Below are 25,751 nucleotides of genomic sequence, written 5' to 3' on the forward strand. Positions count from 1 at the left end.
GAGAGCTGGGTCTGCCTGGATGGGGAAAAACTGAGTTTTGCCTTCCAAGGCAGGCTGACACTGCCGTGTGTGGTGTGGTTTGGGAGTGTGAGCAGGCTGGAGGGAGCTCTGCTGGTGCCTTTCTGCTGCTGCTGCTCCTCAGCCTGCACGGGGCTCGCTGCTTTGCTTCCCCTTCCAGTTTTGATGAGGATATTGCTGGGAATATTTAGCTCTAAAATATGCAGATTTTGCAATAATTTCCCTGTTGTGACTCAAGGGCTTTGCTGGAAAACCTCTTTGAAGTTATGAAATCCATTCATTAACCCTTTGCTCGAGCCTGGCTGAGGGCAGGGCTGGGTTTGTTCATCTGATTTCCTCGGGGGGCCCTTTGCTGGAAGGGTGAGAAGGAAAGTTGCTGAAACCACGTGGGCTCCAAGTAAAAGTGAATAAGCCCAGCATTCAATCATTCAATCCCAGACTTTTTAATGAGCAGGGAAAGTCTCCTGGATGTCCTCCCATCTGTTCCTAGTTAGATGGATCCCTGTTTATCTCCGTGGGTCTCTCCCTTCCCGTGGTATCCGTGGGCCCCACAGACATTCAGGGATGACTCACATCACATCTGGGGAAGGAGGAAGTGTCCCCTTTTTAGCAACAGGGTCTCACACAGACCGTAAATGAGGTGACTTGCCCAGTTTCACACAGGAAATGTGTAACCAAAGTGGGAATTGAACCCAGGTCACTTGAATTTAGCACTGGATTGTCTTCCCTCCCCCCAGCAAGGCCACAGCAGCTCAGCAGATGTTGCACGTGTTGGAGTCCAACATGTGAATCACAGAGTGGTTTGAGTTGGAAGGAACCTTAAAGCCCATCTCATTCCACCCCCTGCCATGGGCAGGGACACCTTCCACTAGCCCAGGTTGCTCCAACCTGGCCTTGGACACTTCCAGGGATTCCAGGGGCAGCCACAGCTTCTCTGGGCAACCTGGGCCAGGGCCTCCCCACCCTCCCAGCCAACAATTCCTTCCCAATATCCCATCTCTCCCTGCCCTCTGGCAGTGGGAAGCCATTCCCTGTGTCCTGTCCCTCCATCCCTTGTCCCCAGTCCCTCTCCAGCTCTCCTGGAGCCCCTTCAGGCCCTGCAAGGGGCTCTCAGCTTTCCCTGGATCCTGCTCTTCTCCAGGTGAACCCCCCCAGCTCTCCCAGCCCATCCTCACAGGAGAGGTTTGAGGAGGTGTTGGTTGTGTTGGGAGGTGTTGGTTGGTTGTGTTAGGAGGTGTGAGTTAGTTGTTAGTCTTTTTAAGAGGTTTGTGGAAGGTAAATGTGGAGCAACTGAGTGATTTACTTAAAACTGAAGGTGCTCTACATGCAAAACTCAAGACTAAGTAGGAGCTTTGGAGGAAGGGCTGTGGCACCTGATGCTGATCTGGGTGCCCAGTCCCTGAGCAGACCTGAAACCTCTGCCAGGGTGTGGAGCTTTTACTTTGTCTACACTGCAGATGCCTATGCTGACACCAGCCAGGCTCTGGTGCCCTGGCAGCCTGGGCCAGGAGGAGGGACACTGCTCCAGGAGAAAAACAGGGGCCAGGAGGGGGAATACCTGGTCCAGGAGTTACGTGGTCCAGGGGGGGAGAAAAACCTGCTCCAGGAGGAGGGATACCTGCTCCAGGAGAAAAACCTGGTCCAGGAGGAGAGACACCTGGTCCAGAAGGAGAAAAACCTGGTCCAGGAGAAAAACGTGGTCCAGGAGGAAGAATGCCTGGTCCAGGGGAAGGAATACCTGCTCCAGGAGGAATAAAACCTGGTCCAAGAGGAGGGATACCTGCTCCAAGAGGGGGAATACCTGGTCCAGGAGGAGAAAAACCTGGTCCAGGAGGAGAGATGCCTGGTCCAGGGGAAGGAACAGCTGGTCCAGGAGGGGACCATCCTCCAGAGATGTGTTTTCTGCGAGCGTGCACGTCACCATCAGGGTAAACACGCTGAGGGAGGTCCCCAAGGGCTCTCCAGCTGTTGGGGCTGAGTTTGTGTTGCTGTTTTGGTTACCAGGCAATCCTCCCCATCAGGGCACCTGCTCTAAGTCCTGTGTGCTCACTGCTGAGATGGCCTTTTGACATACACACCAAATTCCAACGTGCTCTTTCTTTTCCAGACTGAACTAAACCGTGGGCAAATAAAAGAGAGAAACTCTCAAAATTCCAGACTCCCAAGTCCACTGTGAGTAATCTCTGTTTTTTCTCTTCCTGCCTTACCCTGGCTATGTTTGTTGCCCTTTGCAGTGGATTCCACCTGGGAACAGGACTTTGCTTTTCTGTTTGTCCACTTTACTTTGCTGTTTCTTCAATATATTTGAGGAACTTCTGCCTTGTGGGTGCTGCAGAAGCATTTCCATGTTACTGAGTCGAGTTACAAGAGGTAATTAGAGGAGATCTGCTGCTGCTGCCTGCTCTTTGCATTGTAAATCCCTCTCAGTCATCAGTCACTTTATTTATGGGCACTGCCCTTTTGTTCAAAGCTAATTTGGGATCTGGTTGCAAAGACCATGACCCCCAGGTAGCAGCAAACCCTACACCCTGTGCTTGGCCCAGCACCTCATCTGCTTTTAGACATGGACTTGCAGGTTTTTTGTAAGGAAACCATGAGCTCCTGACAGAAGGGATCTGTTTTCCCACAGCTGTGTCTCTCCAGATTGATTTAAATTAAAAAGGGGTAAATGCTGAATGTGGTTTTTCCATAGGCAGGATATTTTAGTGGCTGCCAGTAAAGGAGGAGCTGTACCTGTCCCTCAGCAAGAATTTGTGCTGTGCTGAGTTCACTGCATAAGTGAGATTTTAAAGTATATTTAACATATATTTAATTATATGCATATTATATTTAACGTGTGTCAAATATGTTGGCCATTGGTTAAATTTGTCTAAAATTTGACTTAAAAGTTATCATGGGCGATAAAAAGGGTGGATTTTCTAGTAACACACCAGGCACCACCTAAGCCTCAAAACCAGGTTAAAATTTGGTGTGTAGAGGAAAATGCTGTTATGGTTGGAATGGTGCAGAAAAGGCAGAGCTGTAATAGTTTCCCACTAATCCCACTGGATCCTGATCAGGCTGGGACAGGATCAGGCAGCAGAGAAAAGCCCCCCCTTTGCTTGAGTATCACATACACGAGGATTTTGCCACCAGCAAGATTTAAGGATCCCCAGTAATGAGATGTTTCAGTGTCCTGGAAACAAAAGGCAAGTGAGAGAAAGCCAAGCACTGCAGTTTTCCACATGTCACTTGACAGGAGTGAATTCTGGAGGCCAACACAGTGTAGAGAAAGCCCTGATGTCTTTTCAGCTCTGTTCCCACCTGGAGCTCAGGGTCTCAAATCCCAAATCTGATGGGAAGGAGCTTGTTTGGGGGCATGGCTGCATAAATGTGGTGATAGTCCCAGGCAGAGGTTTGGCAATGGTTAGGAGAACTCCTTTAGGAGGACTTGGGGGAGGATTAGGGCTGGGAAGGACTGTGTGCCTGGGCCTGTTTGCAGGAATCCATTCCAGCCATGATAAGGTCATTCAGAACACCAACAGCTGTGACTTCCTAAAAGAGCATTTTTCTGAGGATTTTTCTAAGCATTTTATCTCAGGCTTTGGGGTAAAATTCTAGTCCCATTACAATCAGAAGGCATCCTGTCCCTGATTCCTTCCAGCAGGGTGGCAGCCTTTGTTTCCTCCCTGGGGATGGAGCAGTTCCTGGTCCTGCTCGCTCCACTGCATTTCGAGTGAAACCCTAAGAAATGATGTTTGAATGGAAATAAGGGCTGGAATCCCCAGTTTTAGTGCCTGTGCTTTGGATTCAGCCACAGACATGCAATGGGAGCAGCTGGAAACCATGTGCCATGTAATCCATGGGACTTGTTCCTTAAAGCCTTGCTGTCGTTGTGCCAGTGCCGTGCACGGGGCTGGAGCTCTGCTCTTGTACTGGGAGAGCAGAGCAGAACACGTGGGAAGGAAAGGGAGAGCAAAAAGAGTGGAGAACTGTAGAATCACAGAGTTGGAAGGACACAAATATCATCCAGCCCAAATCCTGGCCCTGCACAGACACCCCAACAATCCCCACCCTGGCCCTCAGAGCGTTGTCCAAACCCTCCTGGAGCTCTGGCAGCCTTGGGGCTGTGCCCACTGCCCTGGGGAGCCTGGGCAGTGCCCAACCAGCCTCTGGGGGAAGAACCTTTGCCTGAGATCCAACCTGAGCCTGCCCTGACACAGCTCCAGCCGTTCCCTGGGTCCTGTCACTGGTCTCTGAGAGCAGAGATCGGAGCTGCCCCTGGGGAGGAGCTGCAGCCCCCGCTGAGCTCTGCCCTCAGGCCCCTCTTCCCCAAGTGCCCCAGTAGAAACAGAACATGTGGCAGAGAAGAAACTGCAGGTCATGAGGAGGAGGTGAAAGTAAAACCAAAAGATGAGCCTTTTCTGAGAAAAAGGGGGAGAATCAGGAAGATGTAATAAATATTGGCAGGCTGAAGTCTGAAGAGAGATTTTGAGGTGAAGAGAACAGAAACTGGAAGAAAAATGAGGAAGAAAAAGAAGAGTAGGTTTTTCCAGCCATTAGTCCCGTTGGCTTTCCAGGAGAAGCCAGCAGGAAGCTGCCTGTGAGCTCTGGGGAGGGATGACCACACCAGCCCTGTGCTCTCTGCCAGCTGGAGGGATGTCCCAGGCACAGGGAGAGCAGCAGGAACCAGATCCCTGATCTGAGGGAGTGCAGTGAGACACTGCTCAGCTACTCTGGGTTGTATCTGAGCTGGGCAGGGTGTCTTCAACCAGCTTTTTGGGAGCTTGTTCCCTTCCTCTGCCACACCTCAGAGTGGAGAAACCCTCCTGGGCTCCATCTTTTCTGCCACTTAATGTTTCACTGTTCAATTTTCCTTGGAGAGGTGTCAACCCGGATTAACTGCCTCCACCAGGAGAGTTATCCTTTGCCATTGCCATTCCAGGAGTCTCATTTCCAGTAATGGAAAAAATCTGTCCAAAGTGGCCTGAAGTGCCCTGGAATGGCCCTGCTGGCTGCTGGAGGCAGCAGGTGGGATTGTTTGTTGACCAGTTCTTGGGTTATTAACTTTCCTGCAGAGTTCCAGCTGGGGCCCATGTGTTCCTCAGGTGGGCTGAGCATTTGGGTGATGTTGAATCATCTCAAGGAGCTTCCTTGCAACCCTGATTATTACACACTTAGGAGTTGATATGGAGCCCATAGGGGAAAACACAGCATTGAGATGTTTTTCAGGCACTCTGGAGCTGGGAGTTCTGACATGTGAGTGTTTGAGCTCGTGGGAGGCAGCTTTCACTCTGTGCTGGCTGAAAAAGCCTCTGCTAAATCCACTTCTACAAAGTGTGTCATGAGTGGGGCAAAGAACAGCAACTTGGGCAAAAATCAACATCATAAATCTGCTCCACAGTGTCTTTGATCTTGAGTTAGTGCTGTGCTGGACGTGCAGTGCTCTAAGTCCAGACCAGACCATGGCTGGTGTTAGTCAGCACTGAGGAGCCAAAACTAAACAGGGGGTTCAAAATGTAATGAATTCCTCCTCAGAGCAACGAGCCCATAAACATGAGGCACTTTCTCAGCAAGTCAGGGCAAGAGCAGGTGCTCTGCAGGTCCTGGGCAGATGTGAAGCTCGTGCAGGAGGGGAGCAGAGCCTGTGTTTAGGGAAAAGGAGGTGACGTTGAAGGGTAGGACTGATTTTCTGTACAGTTCCCTAAATCTGAGTGTCACAACTGGCCGGGAAGAGAAGCCACTAATCCAGTCAGTCAGAGATGGGATCTCAGGGCAAAAAAATCTCCCAGAACTGAGACCTTAATGTGGGGGGCATTGCCCCTGTTTTGTCCCTCGTTGGCACCTGCCTCTGTGAGGGATAGTCCAGGGGGTTGTGTCCAAGGACTTGGCCCCTGACTTTTGGCCATCTAAGGTGAGTTGGCTGAAGAACAGACAGTTTTTGGACAGTTTTGTGGAGTCTTGTTGGTTGTGATGTGTCCCCAGGTGTTGCCGTATCTTTAGACTCTGCTAAATTGAACTAAATCACCGTGTACCCCATGTCCCTTTTCTCATGGACTGCAGGGAGTATAAATTAAATTATGTCACCTTACACCCCCTGTCTCATTGTCATGGAGTGTGGGCAGTGCAGGGCTGTAGGAATGGGTAAGGAGTGGGGGATCCTTTGTGTTGAACCCAACAGCCTCCCCTGCTGGCTCTTCACTGGTGCTCCTCAGGATGGAGCTGAGCCATTGCAGAGCTCCAGTGTCAGTCTCAGTGCTGGGCTGGCACTGCAGCCCCATCCAGGCTCCCTCCCCCTGCACAGAGCAGGGTCAGAGCTCAGGGCTTGGAGCAATGTCCCCTCATTAACCTGTCCTAGCAGGGCCTGCACCCTGAGACAGCCAAGAGCTTCCCAGAGAAGGACCAGAGATCTTTTCTCATTGTAAAGCACACATATCAATTTTCTTCACTTGAAAAGCACCATCCTTATTTTCCTTAGGAGTATCCCACCCATTTCTACTCCATCTCTTGGAGAAGCTGTTTTATTCCAGTGCAATCAGAGTGTTTCCTCCCTGAGTGTCTCCTCATCAGCTCTATTTGCTGACAAGGGTGATTGGTTTTATTGGTTCTATCCACACTCATGGTCCCTCTTCAGAAACAGCCAATTTTGATACTCCCCTCTATGAAATATGCCACAGAAATTGGATTTTGCACCATTGTTTGGTGACAAAAGGCAGGAAATTAAAGAGGCAACATTTCAGTAAAAGCCTGTGTGTGCTTCCTCTTCACCTGCTTTTGTTGGAAATGACATTGGAGATTATTGTGAGCTCAGGAGAGGATTTTATGCAGCAAAGATTTGCTTGTTTGTCAGTGAATGGATGTGCTGCACGAGGCTTTGGAGGCAGTCAGTGTTCCTGTGTAGTCAGTTTGGAAGGGAAATATAATTACAAAAATTTTAAACCCCTAAATGTTTGCAGGAGATTAGAAGGAATTCAAGTTTGAAATCCTTTTAATACATTTTTCCAAACTGTCTTTGTTTCAAGTTCCTGTCTTTGGTTACTGCACAGAGCCAGGTCATGTGTGCATTAAACTGAGTCCCTGAGGTTTGACTGAGTACAATTTATGTTTAGATTGCCATTAAAAGTAATGTCTTGTGAACGGGAGACAATCAGTTAGTTATTCTGAATTATTTTTGTGCAAAATATTTATTGTTATCCTCCACAGAATTAGCAGCATTTAATTACTTAAATACAAAAGCTGAAATAATTTTTTTCTCTGTTTGTTTTTCTTTTGGATGTAATTACAGAAATGTGGGAAATACTTTTCCAAGGCTTTTGAACTCAAAAGTGGAACAGAAGGAAGACACGGGGGGACATACACCATTCAGTGTTATTTTCCTTGCACGGGAAAAAAAAAAGAAAAAGATCCTTATGAGATGAGCACTAAAGTCTCAAGTTTTCAAAGGTTTGCATAACAAACAAGAGACACATTGTGGGTTGCATCTTGACTTTGAAGGCTTGCCACTGTCAACTGAAATAAAATGGCAAGGTTTAAAGCCTTAACCAAGTTCACAAGGAAAATATTTGGACTAAAAGTTTTGGAAAGTTTTCTCTCTTTGAAGTAGTTTGTCATGTGTTACCAATGTGAACTTTATTGACCTTGAAACATTTTTTTTTTGAATCAAATAGCAACTAGTGACACTTTAGTAAAATCTTAAATCAACAACCATCTCCTGGCGGCTCCAGCTCCGTAGCAAATGCAGGCAAAACAGGGAATCTACAGAGGAGACCTTTATTATTCGTAAATGAAGCCTGCCAAAACCTTCCCAAAATAGCATTCAGAGACCCTTTTAAGGTCATGGATCCTGAACAAAGCCAGAAGAGCACAAAAAAGGCTGAGGAAAGTCCAAGACAGAGGCTTCCCAAAGGAGAGGCTTTCCAAGCCAGTATTTCATCCACAACTACGTACCAGGGCAGCTCTGCTCCTTCCCAAGGAACCCCTCTCCGAGATATCATATCGCAGCAGCACTTTTCTGGCCCTCTGCCCGTTCCGAGAGAGGAGTCTCAGGAGAAGACTGGACATCAGAAGCAACCCAAGCCTTCCTCTTTCGAACACCCTCCCCACCTCTCGCAGCTTCAGCAGCACGCACTGTCACCAGCATTTATGTCTCCGGGGAAGCCAGAGCATGTCCTCGAGGGTCCCACGTGGCAGCTAGTTGATCCAGTGAGACCAGGGCCCTCTGGCTCCTTTTCATCACCCGGGCTCCACTCTCACCACGGCCAGCTCCTGCCTTCCCACTCGCAGATCATTCCCGGAGAGGACATGCCGTCCGTTCAGAAGGTCTACATCCCTCGCCCTTCCCAGGTTTCCTTGAAACAGGCTGAGGAAGTGCACAAGAAGGAAAAGAAACCCCAAAAGCCAGGCAAGTACATCTGCCAGTACTGCAGCAGGCCCTGTGCGAAGCCCAGCGTGCTCCAGAAACACATCAGGTCGCACACGGGCGAGAGGCCCTACCCCTGCATTCCATGTGGCTTCTCTTTTAAGACCAAGAGCAATTTGTACAAACACAGGAAATCTCACGCTCATCGGATAAAAGCTGGGCTGGCCTCAGGGATCGGAGCAGAGATGTATCCATCGAGCCTGGAGATGGAGAGGATCGGCGGGGAGGACTTTGAGGAGCCCACAGAAGGAGAGAGCACGGACTCGGAGGAGGAGACGGGCGCGATGTCGGGGCACTCGGTCGAGCTCTCCCCCAGGCAGAAGCACGGCCTGCTGTCCAGCAGCTTGCTGAGCGCAGGGAGCCAAGGCTCCAGCCACGACCGGTGTTCCTTGTCCCATTCCAGCATGTCCCAGTCCCTGGAGGACAGCAGCCAGTTCGTGGAGCCCTCGTCAGACCACGCCCTGAGCCATAAATCCGAGGACACCCACACGATCAAGCAGAAACTCGCGCTCCGCCTGAGTGAGAGGAAGAAGGTGATCGATGAACAGGCCTTCCTGAGCCCCGGCAGCAAAGGCAGCACCGAGTCAGGATACTTCTCTAGGTCAGAGAGTGCAGAGCAGCAGATCAGCCCCCCGAACACCAACGCCAAATCTTATGCAGAGATTATTTTTGGGAAGTGTGGGAGAATCGGGCAAAGGACGGCGGCGTTGGCTGCCAACACCACCCAGGTGTTTCCACACCTGTCCACGGATGAGAAGCCCAGCATGGTCCCGTTGTCTGTGCCTAGAACACAGGTGATTGAACACATCACTAAGCTAATTACAATTAATGAAGCTGTTGTAGATACCAGTGAAATAGATAGTGTTAAGCCTAGAAGAAGCTCTTTATCTAGACGTAGCAGCATCGAATCTCCAAAGTCTGGTGTATATAGAGAACCGTTCCAGTTCGATATCAAGTCTGGCTCCAGTAGCCAGTTGGATGCTTCCAAAGTGTTGGCATCCCACGGTGAGAAAATTAAGCCCGAACAATCATTGTTGTCACTTCAGCAATCCCACAGTGCCACAGAGACAGTGCCTCTCCTAAGAAGCCACTCAATGCCTTCTGCTGCATGCACTATAAGCTCCCCACACACCTTTAGAGGTAGCTACTCATTTGATGATCACATCATGGAGCCTGAAGTCTTAAGCCGCAGTCAAGCGTTTTCTTCTCACCCTCGGACGCTAAAACGACAACCAGCTATTGAGCTGCCCTTGGGAGTGGAGTATGTCTCAGAGGAGGTCGGCTCTGCCAACAAAGAAACTGTTTCCAAACCTCCCGAGGAGCCTGAAACCAAGGAAAGCGATCTTACCAAAAAGTCACGGAAGGGCCCCAAGGTGAAAGGGTTCATGTACGAGTGCAACGTGTGCGGTGCTCGCTACAAGAAAAGGGACAATTATGAAGCCCATAAGAAGTACTACTGCTCAGAACTGCAGCTCTCCAAGCCTCGCTCTTCCGCTTCCCATCCCTCTTCAGAGACTGAGAAGGGGGCTGCAGATCCTGACCCGTGGCCCCAGATGATGCATTACAAGCTGGGGAGCACTTTGGAGCTCACCCCGCTCCGCAAAAGGCGGAAGGAGAAGAGTCTTGGTGACGACGAGGAGCCTCCAGCTTTTGAGGTGTCTGACACCCCCTCCTCCAGCGCCGGGCCAGGGGCTCAGTTTGCAAACCCGGCGTCGTCGGATGTCGCTCTGAACCTGACCCGTGAATCCATGAAGTCACCAGCAGATCCGGGTAAATCCGCCCCGTCTGACGTCAGTGCCACCTTCCATCCCAGGAACACCAAACCGGCCTCGAGCGGGGAGGGCAAGGAGAGGAGAACGACCTCCAAGGAGATCTCTGTCATCCAGCACACGAGCTCCTTTGAGAAGTCTGACTCCATCGAGCAGGCGAGCAGCTTGGAAGAAGACAAGCCCTTGTCCCAGTTCCCGTCGCAGCCGCCCCCCCAGCACAGCCGCCCGCCCCACTCCCTGCAGCCCCGGCTGGTCCGGCAGCACAACATCCAGGTGCCGGAGATTCTGGTCACAGAAGAGCCTGACAGACCAGAAACAGAGCCAGAACCTCCTCCAAAAGAGCCAGAGAAAACAGAGGAATTCCAGTGGCCGCAGAGGAGCCAGACCCTCTCCCAGCTCCCTGCAGAGAAACTCCCACCCAAAAAGAAGCGGCTCCGGCTGGCGGAGATGGCTCAGTCCTCCGGGGAGTCCAGCTTCGAGTCCGTGTCTCTCACCCGCAGCCCGAGTCAGGAGAGCAGCGTCTCCCACGGCTCCGGCCACTCCGTGTCCTTCGATCGGGATGATCACAGCAAGCCAGAGCCCAGCAGCCAGCCCTCCGAGTCCCACCCAAAGCCTCCTGGCATTGGCTCTCACATGCTGATGGTCCCGAGCCACCATCACCACTCCAGGGAAATGCGGAGATCTGCCTCTGAGCAGACACCCAACGTGTCCCACCCTTCCCAGATGTCGGAGACACGCAGCAAATCGTTTGACTATGGGAGCTTGTCGTCCACTCCTGCCTCAACCCCCGGCCCCTCGAGCTCCTCGGCTTCCCAGGAGAGGAGGAAATGCTTCCTGGTCCGGCAGGCGTCCCTCACCAGGCACCCAGAGCACGACCCAGACCCGGCTCCCACAGGCTGGACGGAGACAGAAGATCCAGCTCCTTCCTCAAGTAAATCTCCTTCCACCAGTTTGCCCCATCAGCCGAGCTCTTCACCCCCTCTGCCCTCTCACGGGACTTACCCCAGTGAGAAGAGCCAGCCAAAGGACAGCCCTGAGCCCACCTACAGCCCACCCTACACGGAGGCCCTGCAGGTGTTCCACCACCCCATCCCACAGCTGACGCTGCACGAGAAGCAGTTCCTGTCCCCGCAGGTCTCCATATTCCCCTACCAGCACCTCCTGCCGCAGCCAGGGCAGTCTGCAGAGCTCTTTGCTGCACACACCATGTCTGACATCCTCTCTGCTCAGTTCACCATGCCCCAGATCCCTCCTTCCATATTCCAGACCCCGCCACTGCCTCTCCCACAGACGCTCATCCACCCGGGCCCGCTCCACATCGCTCCGCCACTGATGTCTCACCCCGCCGAGGTGTCCTTCAGACATCCCTCATTCCTGCCCGTGCACTACCCTGGCTCCTCTCCCATCCCCTCAGCCTTTTTTCTGCCTCTCCAGTCTCAGTTTGCTCTCCACTTGCCAGGTGAAGCTGGTGGACATTTACCACAGCTCAAATCCAGTTTATTCCCGGCAGCGGGAGCCTCCAGCCTGTCCCCGTGCACAGAGTACGACTCGGACAGCAGGCTGCACCCTCTGACCCGCGCTAGCAGCCCCTCGGTGTCCGTGACAGTGACCCAGCTGGTCGTCCCCACGCGCTCGGAGCCGATGGTGTCCCTGGTGGTCCCCGTGCGCATCCAGACCAACATGCCGTCCTACGGGAGCGCCATGTACACCACCCTCTCCCAGATCCTGGTCACCCAGTCCCAGTGCAGCTCCTCCACCATCGTCCTCCCCAAATTCAACGACCGCCCGCCCAAGGGTGCCCTGGTGTGCAGCGCTGACGTCCACGGGCTGGGCTTCGACCTGGCCCAGATGATCACGGAGGAGCAGAGGAGCCTTTTCCAGAGCCCCTACCTGAGGGTGCCCCTGCCCCTGCCCGAGCGCAAGGGGTACATGCCCCTCACCTGCCCCTCCGACAGCGTCCTTGGCCTGGAAGGGGGCCCAGCTACGGTCGGGGGAAGCAAAAGGATGCTCTCCCCAGCTGGCAGCTTGGAGCTGACAATGGAAACACAACAGCAGAAGAGAGTGAAAGAGGAGGAAGTGTCTGAAGCAGAAGAGAAGTTGGAAGTGGTGAAGCCCCCCAGTGCAATAGAGGAAGGGAAGAAGCAGGAGAAATCTCACTTCCTTGCGGAAGGCCAGGACAGGGTCGAGGTTGAAGCACCACCTAGTTTGTCCACAGAGCAGTCAGAGCCAAAGGAAACCCCGAGCAGTTTGCAGCAGGCTGTGTCCCATTCAGGTTCTCCAAGCTTTGAGGCACTGGAAGAGTATGAGCAGCCAGCTGGCAAACAGTTCCTCAGCAAGGCACCTTTGCAACCCGTGAAGAAAGAAGACTCCAAAGAACAGGTGGAGCCGTCTCCACCGAACCCCCCGAGCACTGCCCCTCTGTCCGAGGGCACCCAGAGTGCAATGAAGTCTCGAGAAGGTACAGACACGAAGAAGGTACTTCAGTTCCCCAGCCTCCACACAACCACTAATGTCAGTTGGTGCTATTTAAACTACATCAAGCCAAATCACATCCAGCAAGTGGATCGGCGCTCCTCGGTTTATGCCAGCTGGTGCATCAGCCTCTACAACCCCAACCTGCCCGGGATCTCCACCAAGGCAGCCCTGTCCCTCCTGAGGTCCAAGCAGAAGGTGAGCAAGGAGACCTACACCATGGCCACGGCTCCCCGTCCAGAGGCAGGCAGGCTGGTCCCAGCCAGCTCCAGGAAGCCCAAAATGACCGAGGTAATGCAATCCTATCTATTTCTCCTCATCCACACGTGGGGAGAGGGGGACGAGGGACGGGGAATCGCTGTCGTTGGGTTAATAGGGGTTTACTCGGCCCCCTCTGGGGTTGGGAAGCGCTTGTTCTCGGTGAAACTTGTAGAGTGAAGAAGCAAAACCCCAGTGTAACCAAAAACCAGAGCAGACAGGTGAGCTCCAAGGCTCCACGTTTCTGTTCTCCAGTTTCTACTTGCCTTGTAATCAAAAGAGCTTGTAGGAATCACCACCTCACCACCAACCACCCCTGCTCAAGCACAAAGGATTACACCTCATTTGCATTTGTCTTGATATTTCAAATAGCTTTACAACTTCTTCTTTTTTTTTTTTTCATAAATGCTGTTCTAATTCCCTCCATTTTGCCTGTTCTAAATGAGAAAGGATTACCTTGGGGAAATGGGATTCTGTCTGGTTGTGCATCTGCTCATCTCACATTAATGAACATGGAGAGGCATGCTTAAAAGTATTTAAAAATATTAAAGGGAGATTTGCAAGTGTATTTAGGCCCCTGAAGAAGTGTGAAGGCATGTAGTGACATTTCTAAAAGTGCCTCAGGAGGTCAGACACGGGGTCGTCTTGTTAAACACCCGTGTCGTGGGGTCCATCTCATGTCTTTAACTGTCCACCTGCTTTCCCAACTCTCTGAGGGTATTTTAGACCTGGTTTTAGAGTTTAGAGGAGCAAGGCAAACAGCTCACAGGGGCACAGCTCCCAATGGCAGTGGCCATGTGGCCAAAGAAGTCTTTAAGACACTTCTGTGAGCTACCTAATATTCTGTATCTCATTTTAAGGCCAGATTTACCCCTCTGGGTTAATGCTGAACCACACAGATCCCTTTAATCCAGATCATGTTCATGTAGATTAGCCAACAGAATTGCTCTAAAGATTTGTCAATTTGATATTCATCTCAAGTCAATTTATATTGATGGATTATTCATTTTATTTCTGTGTCATGAAATGAACTCTGAATATTAAATTTATCATAATCGCTGCTGCAGCTGCTGCTTATAAATATGTCTTAAAATACACAGTAGAGTTGCTTTGATTCAATAAATCTTTATTTCTATTCAGCATTTCCATCATCCTTCTGCAGAAATCCAAAAGGCAGATTTCTGGGGCCGTAGGGGCAGATAATTACCTGATCAGTGCAATAACCACACCAAGGCTTGATATTTATGCACTATTTTTCAAAGGATTTGATCTGACTGGTGTTGTACCACCCTTGATTTCATTCTCCAGTAGAAGTGCCTGTGCTTCTCTGAGCTTTGCTCTTTGACATGGTGCTAAAATGCCCACCAAGGGTGTGTTCAGAGACAGGAGACCCTCAGACCCTGAAATGAAAGGTTAAATTCCAGACAGGAAGGTTCAGCCCTTCGTCATCAAAATACACATTTCATGCATGCATTTGCTCCAAAGGCTCATAAACCTGTTAAAAAAACCCCTCTAATCTGACTGGTGGTGCAAGTCAAGGTTTTCGTGGCACAATTTGCAAAAAGGAGAGTTTGTCCTGCCAAATTCACCTGGAGAACGGTGGAGCCTAAATCCAACCTGGAGCGTGGTTTGCAGGAAGTGTGGTAATTTCAGGGAAGAGAACTTGAATTCCTGCCAAGCAGAGGAAGAATTTCTGATCAGTGGGAGTGAAATCCTGAGTTTAGTGTTTAAAATACATCTGGCTGGCACAGATTAGGAAGTGGCGTGGTGGGTGATTAACAGGACGTGTGTGGCAGCAGCATCAATCCGAGGCTGAAGGTTCACTTCACTCTGCTCCAGCTATTTCCCTTCAGTATTTACTTCTTTGTGTAACTCTAAGTTGTCAGTAACACAGCAGAAGATGTCAAAAAGCTCTGATATTTTGTACAATTATGCATGCAGAAGCTCCCAGCAAGCACCAGTCCTCGATGTGCTGTCTACATACTTGGCTTGGGTTTTAAATTCCCAGTGGGATTTGCTGAGCAGATAATTCTGGAGGGACTGTGGGCACCAGCTGCATGTAGGGATGGATAAATACACTGTACTGGGCTTGCACACTTTGTAAATTCAATGAGATTGTAAAAGGGGATAGTAGTGACTGTATGATTTTGGCTCTCTGGTGCCTTTCATCTGTCTGTGTTCTGTGCTTTCAAAAGTTGCAATAAATAAACCTCGTGCTACATCTAGAAAGTCAATTGTTTTGTATTCCTCAGTAAAATTCCCGCCCTGGGAAGGTTGTCACTGGCAATGTTCTGGCATTGCTCATCTCAGGAGGTTTAGTTGGAAGGTGCTCTGCCACTGATTCCCCCCCAGATGTCTCCATGCCCAGGGACAGCAGCTGGAGACCATTCCAGCTGTTCAGTTGTTAAATGGTTCCTGGCCCTGCTCTGTCCTCACTGCCCTTCCCCCAGCAATTGCTGGGCACGTTTAGGGAGCTGGGACAGCACAGGGACCATCCCAGGAGGCATCTAGGGAGGGTGTGGGTGTGATGTGTGGATCTGAACCAGCTGGTCCCAAGGGCAAAGAGCCTCAAGTGGAGCTCCTGGAATTGCTGGGCAGGTTTGAAGTGTTTGACCTCAGGGTTGCAAAGCTGCTGTTTTAGTGAGCCCACCCCTCCTCCTGCTGAGCATCCTGTGGTGGTTCCAGCAGCCTGCTGGCATTTTGGATGTCTCCATTTGAGCTGTTCACTCTGTGGCTTCCCCTGTAACCACGGGAGACAAAGAGGCTCCTCTTGGGTGATTCATCCCCCTTAAGACGAGGGCTCAGGTGGGGCAGGTGAGTCACCCTTGAGAGCTGCCACTCTTGCCAAGGGTGACCAGCTCTGCTTTAGACTTCTGCCAGTTCCTTGGCTGAGTTCAGGCCAAAATCCCTCTAAAAACTCTGGTAAAAACTCTTTATGTATTATATATAAAGTGAGGATATGGGCAATTCAATTGAACATCAAAATATGGTCTAAAAAGTGACCTGGGGTGAAAGGCAACCTGCTTTCCTCCTTCAGAGCTCTGGAGACCCCTGTTATTTGTCCTGTTGGGCTTTAGAAGGGCAGGATTCCCAACATTTCATGCTCTCCTTGCTTTGTACAAAGCTAAAGAGGCAGCTCTAATGTTTAGGTCCACCTACTCCAACAAAGAACATTCAACATGTAGGTGAGTTGTCAGTGCACGACTTGAACCTTGGCCTAAACAAGGTTTAGACACAAAAACCCCCTAAACAAGGTGGCAACTTGAAGAGTGAAAGAGCAGATTTTACCCTGGGAACATGTGGGGAGGTGGAGGATTATTTTCTCCCGTGGGTTTTGTGGCTTTCTCTGTGCTGTGCCCTTGGCAACGGGGTTTCAGCGAGAGGAAATCACCCGAGAGCTCCGACTGTCGAGTGATTTATGTCAAGCCCAGATGGCTGAAGTCCAGCTTTGTGTGAGTGTGTGTGTATGTGGGGGAAACCCAGGGGTTGAGGTTAAGGGTATGGATTCTGCAGATGCCTTCTCTCCAGACTTTTGCAGATGTATATGTTGGAGAGAGGATTATCCAAGGACAGAGCAGTGGATTTGGGAACGGAGGTCCATGGCTCCACCACACAAAGGCACCCCAGCCAAGACACTTCTCTTTATCCCTCAGTTTTCCAGTTGGATAATATGGAGCCACCATATGCAGGGGGTGATTTAAAAACCCATAGCAGGTCACAGTAAATATAACCCAACCAAAATCCAGAGGCATATCTGCTTGTTAGGAATGTGTCCCAATTCCTGCCCTTGGCTGTCAGGAGCAGCACCTGCAGGAGTTGCTGGCTCTTGCTGAGGCTGTTTGGTCTGTCTTAGAGTGATTTTGTATGTAATCATTGATTGTTTTGCTCTTTTGGGGAGATAGGTTCATTTGCCTTCGCTCCTTTCTAATGAAGGTCGAAAAGATATAACTAGAGCTGAGAAGGAAGAGGAGAAAAGAGGAAAATCAGAAGAAGAGGCTCTTGTGACCAAACGAGGGGAGCCAGTCAGGATCAAGATCTTTGAAGGAGGGTAAGTGTCCCATTTATTTCTCTTTGAGTGTCACAGCTGTGTGGGAGTTGTTGGTTTCAGTGATGGCAGTGAAGGTGCCTCGTGGAGGTGAGCAGAAGGCCAGAGGTAGTTGGATTTCAGCCCCTGTAAAAGCTTGGCCCTCCAGATCCACAGATACTCCAGACTGCACTAATTCCCTATTTTTGAGCTGTCTCTAAGTTAGCAATCACCTCCATCTCTTTTCTGAGTGGGTGTTTGAGTGAAGATGGGTGAAGAGCACAAATTCATCTTGTAGCTGTCTCTGATGTGACAGAGGTGTTCTCTGTATCTTAATCTTTCCAGAGCCTTCTCCTGGAAATGATGTTGCTAATGGTTGTTCCCATTATGAGGAGGATCTGGGGAGATCTTTGCTGATGCCTGGGTTTTGGGTGGGGAACAAAAGAAGGGTTATATTCATGTGATTTTCATCCCACCCAACCAAAATAGCTCAAACCAGAATGGATGCAAGATCTTAATTTGATGTATATCTTAAATCTCGGCTCCAGGTAATTCAGAGTCTGCCTCAGGAATTCAGCTCTGGTCTAACGCTACTGTTTATCTTTAAAAAATGCAAAAATCAGGTAATAAGTAGTGTGTTTGTGGGATGCAATTACAGCTCATCCTTCCTGTGTGTTGCAAAGGGGACCAAAGAGACGTGAGCAATCTCCAGCAGGATTTATCAGCTCTGCTCGTGCCGTTGGGTGGTCTTGGTTTCTGTGTGTTAGAAAAAGGCTTTAATTAGTCAGTGGTTGTGGTTTGCTGCTGTTACCGGTTGACATTTGCTTTTCTTTTAAAATATTTCATTAGCAGATGATCAAACTGACAAACCAAAAGGGAAAAACGTTGCTTTGGGAAAGGAAACCTGAATGTTTGTCCAGGAGAACTCACCTCTCACCCAGATGCAGGGACTGTGTATCTAAACCCAGCAGGTTTAGATCCATCCCAGTGAGGGGTGAATGCAAAGAGCCAAAGCAGTGCCAACCTGTCACGGCTGTGACCTGAAGTGATTAAGGGAGGGGGCCAGGGAATGGCAGGAAAGCAGTGGAATGAGAAATTGGATGTGCTCAGTGTGTTGCCATCACCCTCCTGGGGCAGCTGGGACTTGTGGGATGAACTGAGCTGGGTTTTATTGCCTTAAACCCAGGGGAAGCCTCTGTTTCCCCTGACTGGGTTGTCCTGGAGCTGTGGCTGTTCAGGGGGACTCTTGGATTCCTTCCTGGATGTGATTAAAGCAGTTCAGCATTACTGTGACTGAAAACCCCCCTGTCCCTCACAGAGATGGTGTGGGGAGGGCTGGGGGTGCTCAGTGCTGTCCCTGACTGTCCCCCAGACCAGCTGCATCCCCATACCCCTGTGCTGCCACATCTGCATCCCCCAGCACAGCCCAGGGGATGCAAAACCACGTTTTCTGAATGTCAGACACGAAATAAAGCAGCTTTTCCCATCTGCTTCCTGCACAGCAGCACCAGGAACTGTGTGAACACCCTGAACGTGTGCTGGGTTTGATTGGAAAGTTCCTGGAGCTGGGATGGGAGACAGGATGTAGTGGCTGCTGAATGCCAAACACAGGCACTGAGGGAACCCCCCAGGTCACAGAGATTCATTTCATGTGTGAATTCCATGGGATACTCCCTGCTGAGGGGCAGGAGGGACGGGCTGTTCTCTCAAGGTGCTTCGTGTGTACCTGGTGCTCTGGGCCTTGTTCCCACAGAGATTCTCCTGTGGAATTGTTCAGCCTCAGCAGCTGTGTCTGCAGGGATCATGGGATCCCAGACTGTGCTGAGCTGGGAGGGACCCCCAAGGATCATGGAGTCCAACCCTCAGCCCTGCACAGGCCCAGCCCCAAGAGTCACCCCCTGTGCCCCAGAGGATCAGCCAAACCCTCCTGGAGCTCTGGCAGCCTTGGGGCTGTGCCCACTGCCCTGGGGAGCCTGGGCAGTGCCCAACCAGCCTCTGGGGGAAGAACCTTTGCCTGAGATCCAACCTGAGCCTGCCCTGACACAGCTCCAGCCATTCCCTGGGTGCTGTCCCTGCTCCCCCCAGAGCAGAGCTCAGTCCCTGCCCCTCCTCTGCCCCTGCCCAGGCAGTTGAACTGCACTGAGGTCTCCCCTCAGTCTCCTCTGCTCCAGCTGAACACACCAAGGGACTGTTTTCTTGCAGTGAAGGAGCAATCCTGCAGAGGAATCCACAGGGTGCCTAATGCTTTGTGCAAGCTCCCAAATGGATCAGCCCCCTTTCCTGGCCATCTCTTGAAAATGTTTTACAAGAAATGCACCATTCTCAAGATCTTATTTCACTGCCTTATTTTTTTCCCCATAAAAATTTCCTCCTTGACTCATTTTTCCCCTTGTTTATTGGTTTCACATGCTCTGCTGCTGGCTGGACCCATCCTTCCAGTGGGATGCAGTTGGTTTCACAGCTTTTGAAGCATCCAATGCTTTGTTGCCTCAACCAAGGAGGGAGATTATAAAGAAATCCAAGGTTCCCATAAAAGGTGAACTTGCTGCAGCTCTTTCAGCTCCTTCTTCCCCTCAGTTTTTATCACTTCAGAGGTCTTGCCTTTCTCTCTGCCACATTCAACACTTGCTTTTCCCTTGTGGCTTCCCCAGTCCCACCACTGCCTTTCCCCCTTTGCAACGTTCCTTACAGCACTTCCAGGACCAGCTCTGCTGCTTCCCCTGCTGCTGTCCAGTCTTCCAGCTGGAATTGTATTTCCTGGCTTTCAGGGGAGACCAGAAAAGCCAAATTTCATCCTTTCACCATCCCCACTGCCCATTTTTAAGGAATGAAGCGATGAACCTGCCAGAGGCTCTTGTAGCCCTGGGGGCAACTTGGCTTCCCTTGTCTCATCTGAAGATGTCTCCTCCCTAGATGTGAATGGAAGTGGATGGTTCCTTTGCCTATGTTTTCCCACTGGGAAGTGTTTTGGACACAGCAGCTTGCAGGTTCCTTGACCCGGGTTCACGCCTGGTTTGGGACAGGGCTCAGCAAAGCCAGGCTTGGGCTGTGCTGGGCTCAGTTTCTTTCCTCCCCCCTCTTTCCATGAAGGAAGTTGTTCAGTGCCTGTGGGGCCATCTCAGCATGTGGAGTTCGGCCCATGGGGCTGTCAGGAGGCCCTGGGTGGTGGAGAAGTCCATCTCCCCTTGAGCTACCAGCCAGTTCAGAACCTGCCTCCCTTGGCCTCCCGAGATGAAGAGAAAACCCTTTGTAGTGTCTCTGGTTTCTTGAGGACCTCAGAAGGGACGTGTGTGGTTCTGCCTCGACTTCTCCACACTTACTGGAGTTGGGATCCACTGAGTTTTCTGTTGGACTCCTTTTTAAAGAACAAATTCCTCTTAGAGAGCAAAGTCTGGAGATCACTCCACATGTATTTTCAGGAGTGGCTTTTTCCTTGCAGTCATGACATTTTGTGAGACAGAGTGTATCTCCACTGCAAGCAGCATGACCTCTGTCCCATGGGCACAGCCCAGCACTTGACTGAGGGAGATTGGAGTCATGTAACACCCTCCAGACAGGCTGGACACTGCACAGGCTCCTCAGGTTGTGTTTGGGAGAACCATAAGCAGCCAGGTCAATGTTTGTGCTCCTGAAGGAGCCAATAAAACCAGGCACTGGCCTTGTCCTGAGGGATATTGTGGTGGTTTTGAGCAGTGAAAATGATCTTTGAAGGTCAAGCTGGGCAGCTCTGCTTCAGGAGAAGTGCTGGGGTTCCTTGGTGCCTCAGTGTCACCTTCTCCAACTCCCTCTGGTGCTCTGGAGATACCAGGCCCATTCTGAAATCTGACAGCATGAAACCAGAGATTGGTATCGACCTGATCTGCCAGTGAGGGCTGGGATGGTGTCGTGGTCCTGTCAGGGGGATGGGGCCTGTTTGCTGTGCACTGCCATTACCACAGGGAAACCTGAGAGCTCTGGGGTGGGCTCAGTCAATAGATGTTCTGTTATTTCACAGCCAAAGTCCCTGTGCTTTCATGGGGCCCAGCAGTTGGGTTGTGGCACTGGTTGATTACAACCAGTAGGAAAAGCAGGACCAAGATGTGGAAGGTTAAAGACCACAAACCTGAACTGACACCCCCAAAACAGTGAAACTGTGTCAAAAGCAAAGCTCTCTCTGGAAAACTGTTCCCTTTTTTTTAACCTACTTTAGGGAAAAAACACTTATGGCTGTAACCTCATGATTGCAGACATGAGTATCCTTAAAAACACCTCCCCTTCACACCACACCACGTGTACAGATCCACACAGAGCAAGGAGAATTTTTAACTTCAGGAGAGATGTTTGTAGTGCTGTTGTGACACAAGAGGCTGCTGCAGTTGTTGGTTTGGTCTGACTCTTGGAGGAATCCAATCCCTCCCCTCCTTGTCCTCACCAACAGAGAGTTGTAGGTTCCCCAGATGTGGGATCTTCTGACCTGGGATTTCAGGACAAAGCCCCTTCTGCCCAGTGCCATTCCAGTGCCTGGGGGGTGCAGGAGCTTTGACCTGGGGAGCCCCAGGGCTGCAGGTGGATGCTGCCACGTGGCTTTTCCCTTTGTCTCCCTGCCTGTGGGGTTTTAGGCAGGCAGGAAGGTGACAGAGCCTCTCAGCCTGTCCAGCAAGAGGTTTTTCCCTGCTCCAAGGAAAATGGAGAAGCCTTGGGGCTGTTTTATGGGATTTGAGCATGACTGGTAATTAGGAGATGTGAAAGCCCCCCTCCCCCAGCTCCTCTCCCAGCTCTCACCCTGAGGACTCCCTGGGATCTGTGGTTGGATCTCTGGGGTGATCTCACTCCATGTCTATGACCAGAGCAACTCCCGCTGACCAAGCTCGTGGAAAATCCCTGGCACAGCCCTGGAAGGGTCTTATTACCCCAGAGAAACCTCTCTGTTAAACAAGCAGAAGTTTCTCAGTGTAACTGCAAACCCCTGTGCTGGAGCTGCTCTCTGAGGGGATTTCCTTTGCTGCTCAGGGAGTTCTGAGAATTCTTCGTGTTTATTTTGACAGGAGTCAGTTATCCCAAAGTTAATCCCAAAGACACTGATTGGAGCACACACGGTGCCAGGGAGGGAGGAATGTGAGCAAAGCTCTGTCTGCAGCACATCCAGCTGCACCAAGGACAGCAAAGGGCTGCTACTCCTTCATTTAACACAGAATCCCAGATTATCCTGAATTGAAAGGGACCCACAAGGATCATTGAGTCCAACTCCTGGACAGGAAAAGCTCAAAATTTACCTGCAAACCTGCTTGAGACCTGGCAGAGAACTCACTTCACAGCCCAGGGCAGTGCCTCCAGTGGGAGCACATCCCTGTGGAGCAGGGCTGGGGTTAAACAGGAATCCCAGAATCCCAGAATGGTTTGGGTTGGAAGGGGCATTAAATCACATCCCATTCCACCCCCTGCCATGGGCAGGGACACCTTCCACCAGCCCAGGTTGCTCCAAGCCCCGTCCAACCTGGCCTTGGACACTTCCAGGGATCCAGGGGCAGCCACAGCTTCTCTGGGCAACCTGGGCCAGGGCCTCCCCACCCTCACAGCCAACAATTCCTTCCCAATATCCCATCTATCCCTGCCCTCTGGCAGTGGGAAGCCATTCCCTGTGTCCTGTCCCTCCATCCCTTGTCCCCAGTCCCTCTCCAGCTCTCCTGGAGCCCCTTTAGGCCCTGCAAGGGGCTCTCAGCTCTCCCTGGAGCCTTCTCTTCTCCAGGTGAAGCCCCCCAGCCTGTCACATTAAGCTCCACTCCTGGATATAAGCAAAGAATTCCTGTAATTTGCATTTTTCAGTGAAAGGGGTTTTCCTGGGAATGTTTGCTTTGCCTGGCAGGGAGAAACTGGAGAAACTGGTGTCCAAACTTTCCCCTTGGGGCTGGTGGTGCCTGACTGACCAGTTGGTGTTAACTTGAACATTTTTAGGGGTTGTGTTGCTGGACTTTCCCTGCCTTTGGAAGTGCTGAACAGACATTGCTGGTCTCCAGTTGAGCAGCCCTGGGGCTGCACAGCCCTTCTGAAAATCCCAGAATCATGGAATCACAGAATGGTTTCATTGGGAGGGACCTTAAAGACCATCTCACTCCAACCCTCCACCATGGGCAGGGTGCCACCCCTTAGATCACTCACTGCATCCAGTCCTGCAGGTGACAATTTGCTCCCTGAAACATGATTTTAAAGTCTCAAGCATCAGCTTATGTTTATCCTCCTTTTTAAATAGTAAAGTGGGTGGGTTTTATAGGTGGAACCTTTTGTTTGTTTTATAGATAGGACTTCACAAGCAATGGAGAGCGGGAGAGCTCTGAGTCCACCAGGGACAGCCCCATTTCCCAGGCAGATCCAAACAAGATCAGCCACCTTGGGAAAAGGGAAGAGCATCCCCTGAATTTGGTAATGCTCATGTGGAAGAAGATGTGTTTTAGCAGATGCTGCAGCTCTGCAGGAATCCCCAGCAGAGCAGCCAGGCCCCATCTCCCTCTGAGACACTGGGGGTGGATTTTCCACAGGGTTTGGGTGTAACCTGGAGGGTTGTGATGCTCCTGCTCATCAGGATCCTCCTTTGCATGATTCCATGTTTGATTTCTCATGTCCATTAAAAGAACACAAGGTCTCTCTCAGAGACAGACATTTACACACCTCTTTTTTTTTTCGTAGTACAAGAAAAGCATTTAAAAAGCTTTAAAAGCTCATCCAAAGGAGACAAGACAGAGGGTGGCAATTTAAGGAAGGACAGATTTGTAAATTTTACCAGTGCTGACAAGATAAAAGGAGGAATTGTTTGAAAAGGCAGGTTTGCAGTGAGAAAAGCTGCTTGAAAAATGCATTTTGGAATAACAGGAGAGAAGAATGGCAACTAGAGAAAAATATTTTCAATATGAAAAGAATACAGGCTTTTTGCTTTGAAAATCATTGTATTCGTACCTTAAAATGTGCTTAAAAGCCAAGAGGAAAAAAAAAGCTTCAATTCAACTTGAAGCAAATATTTTTTCCTCCCCATAGTGTCTTCACGAAAATTTGGATTTTTCTTGTTAATTTGTCGTTTAATTTAAAAAAAAAATGTTTTTCCCTGGTATCTCAGGGAGCAGCAAAACAGAAAAATCAATTCTTTCCAGTGGTTTGTTCAGGAAATGTTTTCTTGGCTTAGGAGCTGCAAGGAGAGAACAGGAAACAGAGCTTGGGAGAGGAGGAAAGTGAGAAGTTTGTGGGCAGAGTCAGTGCAGGGAGCAACAGAGCAAAGTGTAACTTGCTGGACTCCAACTTTGGACACTTCAATGGGTTCAAACCACTGCTGAGATGTGTTATCCTGGGATCACAGAGGGGTTTGGGCTGGAAGGGAATGGAAAGATCTCTTTCTACCCCCTGCCATGGGCAGGGGCACCTTCCAGCAGCCCAGGATGCTCCAGCCTGGCCCTGAACAAGGGCTGGTGTGTCTGGGAATGTGGACAGGGTTCCCTTCAGAGGGAGGGTGTGGGGTGACTGTCACAGCTCCAGTTCCCAGACCTGCCCCTCAGAGCTGCTGCTCCTGCCAGGAGCTCTTGTCTAAGTAATCTTGGATAATGTAGGAATAAGATCAGGTTATTCCCTTTAAACCAGGTCATTGTTTCTGCTGGGAGCAGCTCCTGGCTGTATAACCACGACTGAAGCTTCGTGCAAGATCCCAAATGTTGGAATCATGGAATCCCAGACTGCTTTGGGTTGGAAGGGACCTTAAAGATCATCTCATTCCACCCCCTGCCATGGCCAGGGAATGTTGTCCCTTTGGGCTTGAAGCATTGATATTTTCCTTGTATGTAAAAAACCTGGGAGTTGTTCTGATCATCCCTGCAGGGTCTGTGCAGTGCAACTCAGCACCAGCCACATCCCACCTGCCTCCTTTGGCTTCCCCTTATGGATGTGGGTGAAAAATCCCACTAAATCCTGCATGTTTGAGTCAGTGAGCACTGCCCCACTCCCAGCTCTCATCTCTCATCCCTTCCCCAGGATGAAAACACCCTTGCCAGACAAGGCCCCCTGTGCTGCTCGTGCTTTGGGTGCAGGGATGGGTGGCCAGGCTTGGCTCTGAAAGGCAGGATGTCCCCATGTGCCCAGGCTCGGAGCTTTCCTTCCCCACCAGCTGTGCTTGTGCTGAGCAGTTCCTGAACAGGCTGTTCCTTGGCCTCCTGAGCAGATCCTGGAGACAGCAAGTGCTGCTTGGAGCAGGGAAGTGGGACTTGGGGATGGTGGGTTTGTGACTCACCAGGACTCTTGGATAAGTCATTCTCCAGTCAACACTTTGATTTCCTTGTTTGTGAGGGGACACACAAACTCACCTCCTCCCGAGCTTGATTATTTTATGCCTTTAAAATGTCTTAATATTCCTCAGAGGGAATTGTTGGTGTTTCCTGTGTTGTCTCGTCGCTTCACTTGACAAATTGGGTTCATTCTGCAACTTATTTCTGCTTTCCCAGGAAATCTGACAAACTCAGAAGGATTTAGTCCAGGCTGTTGCCTGGTTTTCTTTAGTATTTTTCCTCAATTATTCCTGCCAGTGCATCCAGGCCTCCCTGCCACGTCCTGCTGGCAGAGCTCCTGAGCCTGGTGCTAATTTCCCACAGCCAATTATTGAAAAATGTTATCTCCAGTTTCCTGCCTGACCCTGTGTGGGATGATCAGCTTTCTGCAGGGATTTCCTTCCTCCCATGTACAGAACCATCCCAGGGGCTTTCCCTGGGGGACGTGGTTATGGTGGAGCAGAGGCTGAGTGGGATTCACTTCTCCACATTATCCATGTCCCTGTTGAGTGGGATTCACTTCTCCACATTATCCA

The 25,751-nt window shown here is 50.6% G+C and overlaps 1 protein-coding gene across 1 annotated transcript in view; it reads left to right on the plus strand.

Annotated features, from left to right (window-relative positions):
- The window catches only part of HIVEP3 (human immunodeficiency virus type I enhancer binding protein 3), a 289,763-nt gene that overhangs the window by 214,211 nt on the left and 49,801 nt on the right, over positions 1 to 25,751 (plus strand). The window contains exons 5-7 of the mRNA XM_027694016.1: positions 2,126 to 2,190; positions 7,283 to 12,948; positions 16,818 to 16,963. Coding sequence (XP_027549817.1) covers positions 7,834 to 12,948; positions 16,818 to 16,963 — 5,261 coding nt within the window. The 5' untranslated portion in view covers positions 2,126 to 2,190; positions 7,283 to 7,833. The remainder of the gene's footprint in view (positions 1 to 2,125; positions 2,191 to 7,282; positions 12,949 to 16,817; positions 16,964 to 25,751) is intronic.

The sequence above is a fragment of the Neopelma chrysocephalum genome, unplaced genomic scaffold (assembly GCF_003984885.1).
Source record: "Neopelma chrysocephalum unplaced genomic scaffold, ASM398488v2 Primary Assembly neopelma1_95b, whole genome shotgun sequence".
In the NCBI taxonomy this organism is placed as follows: Eukaryota; Metazoa; Chordata; class Aves; order Passeriformes; family Pipridae; genus Neopelma; species Neopelma chrysocephalum.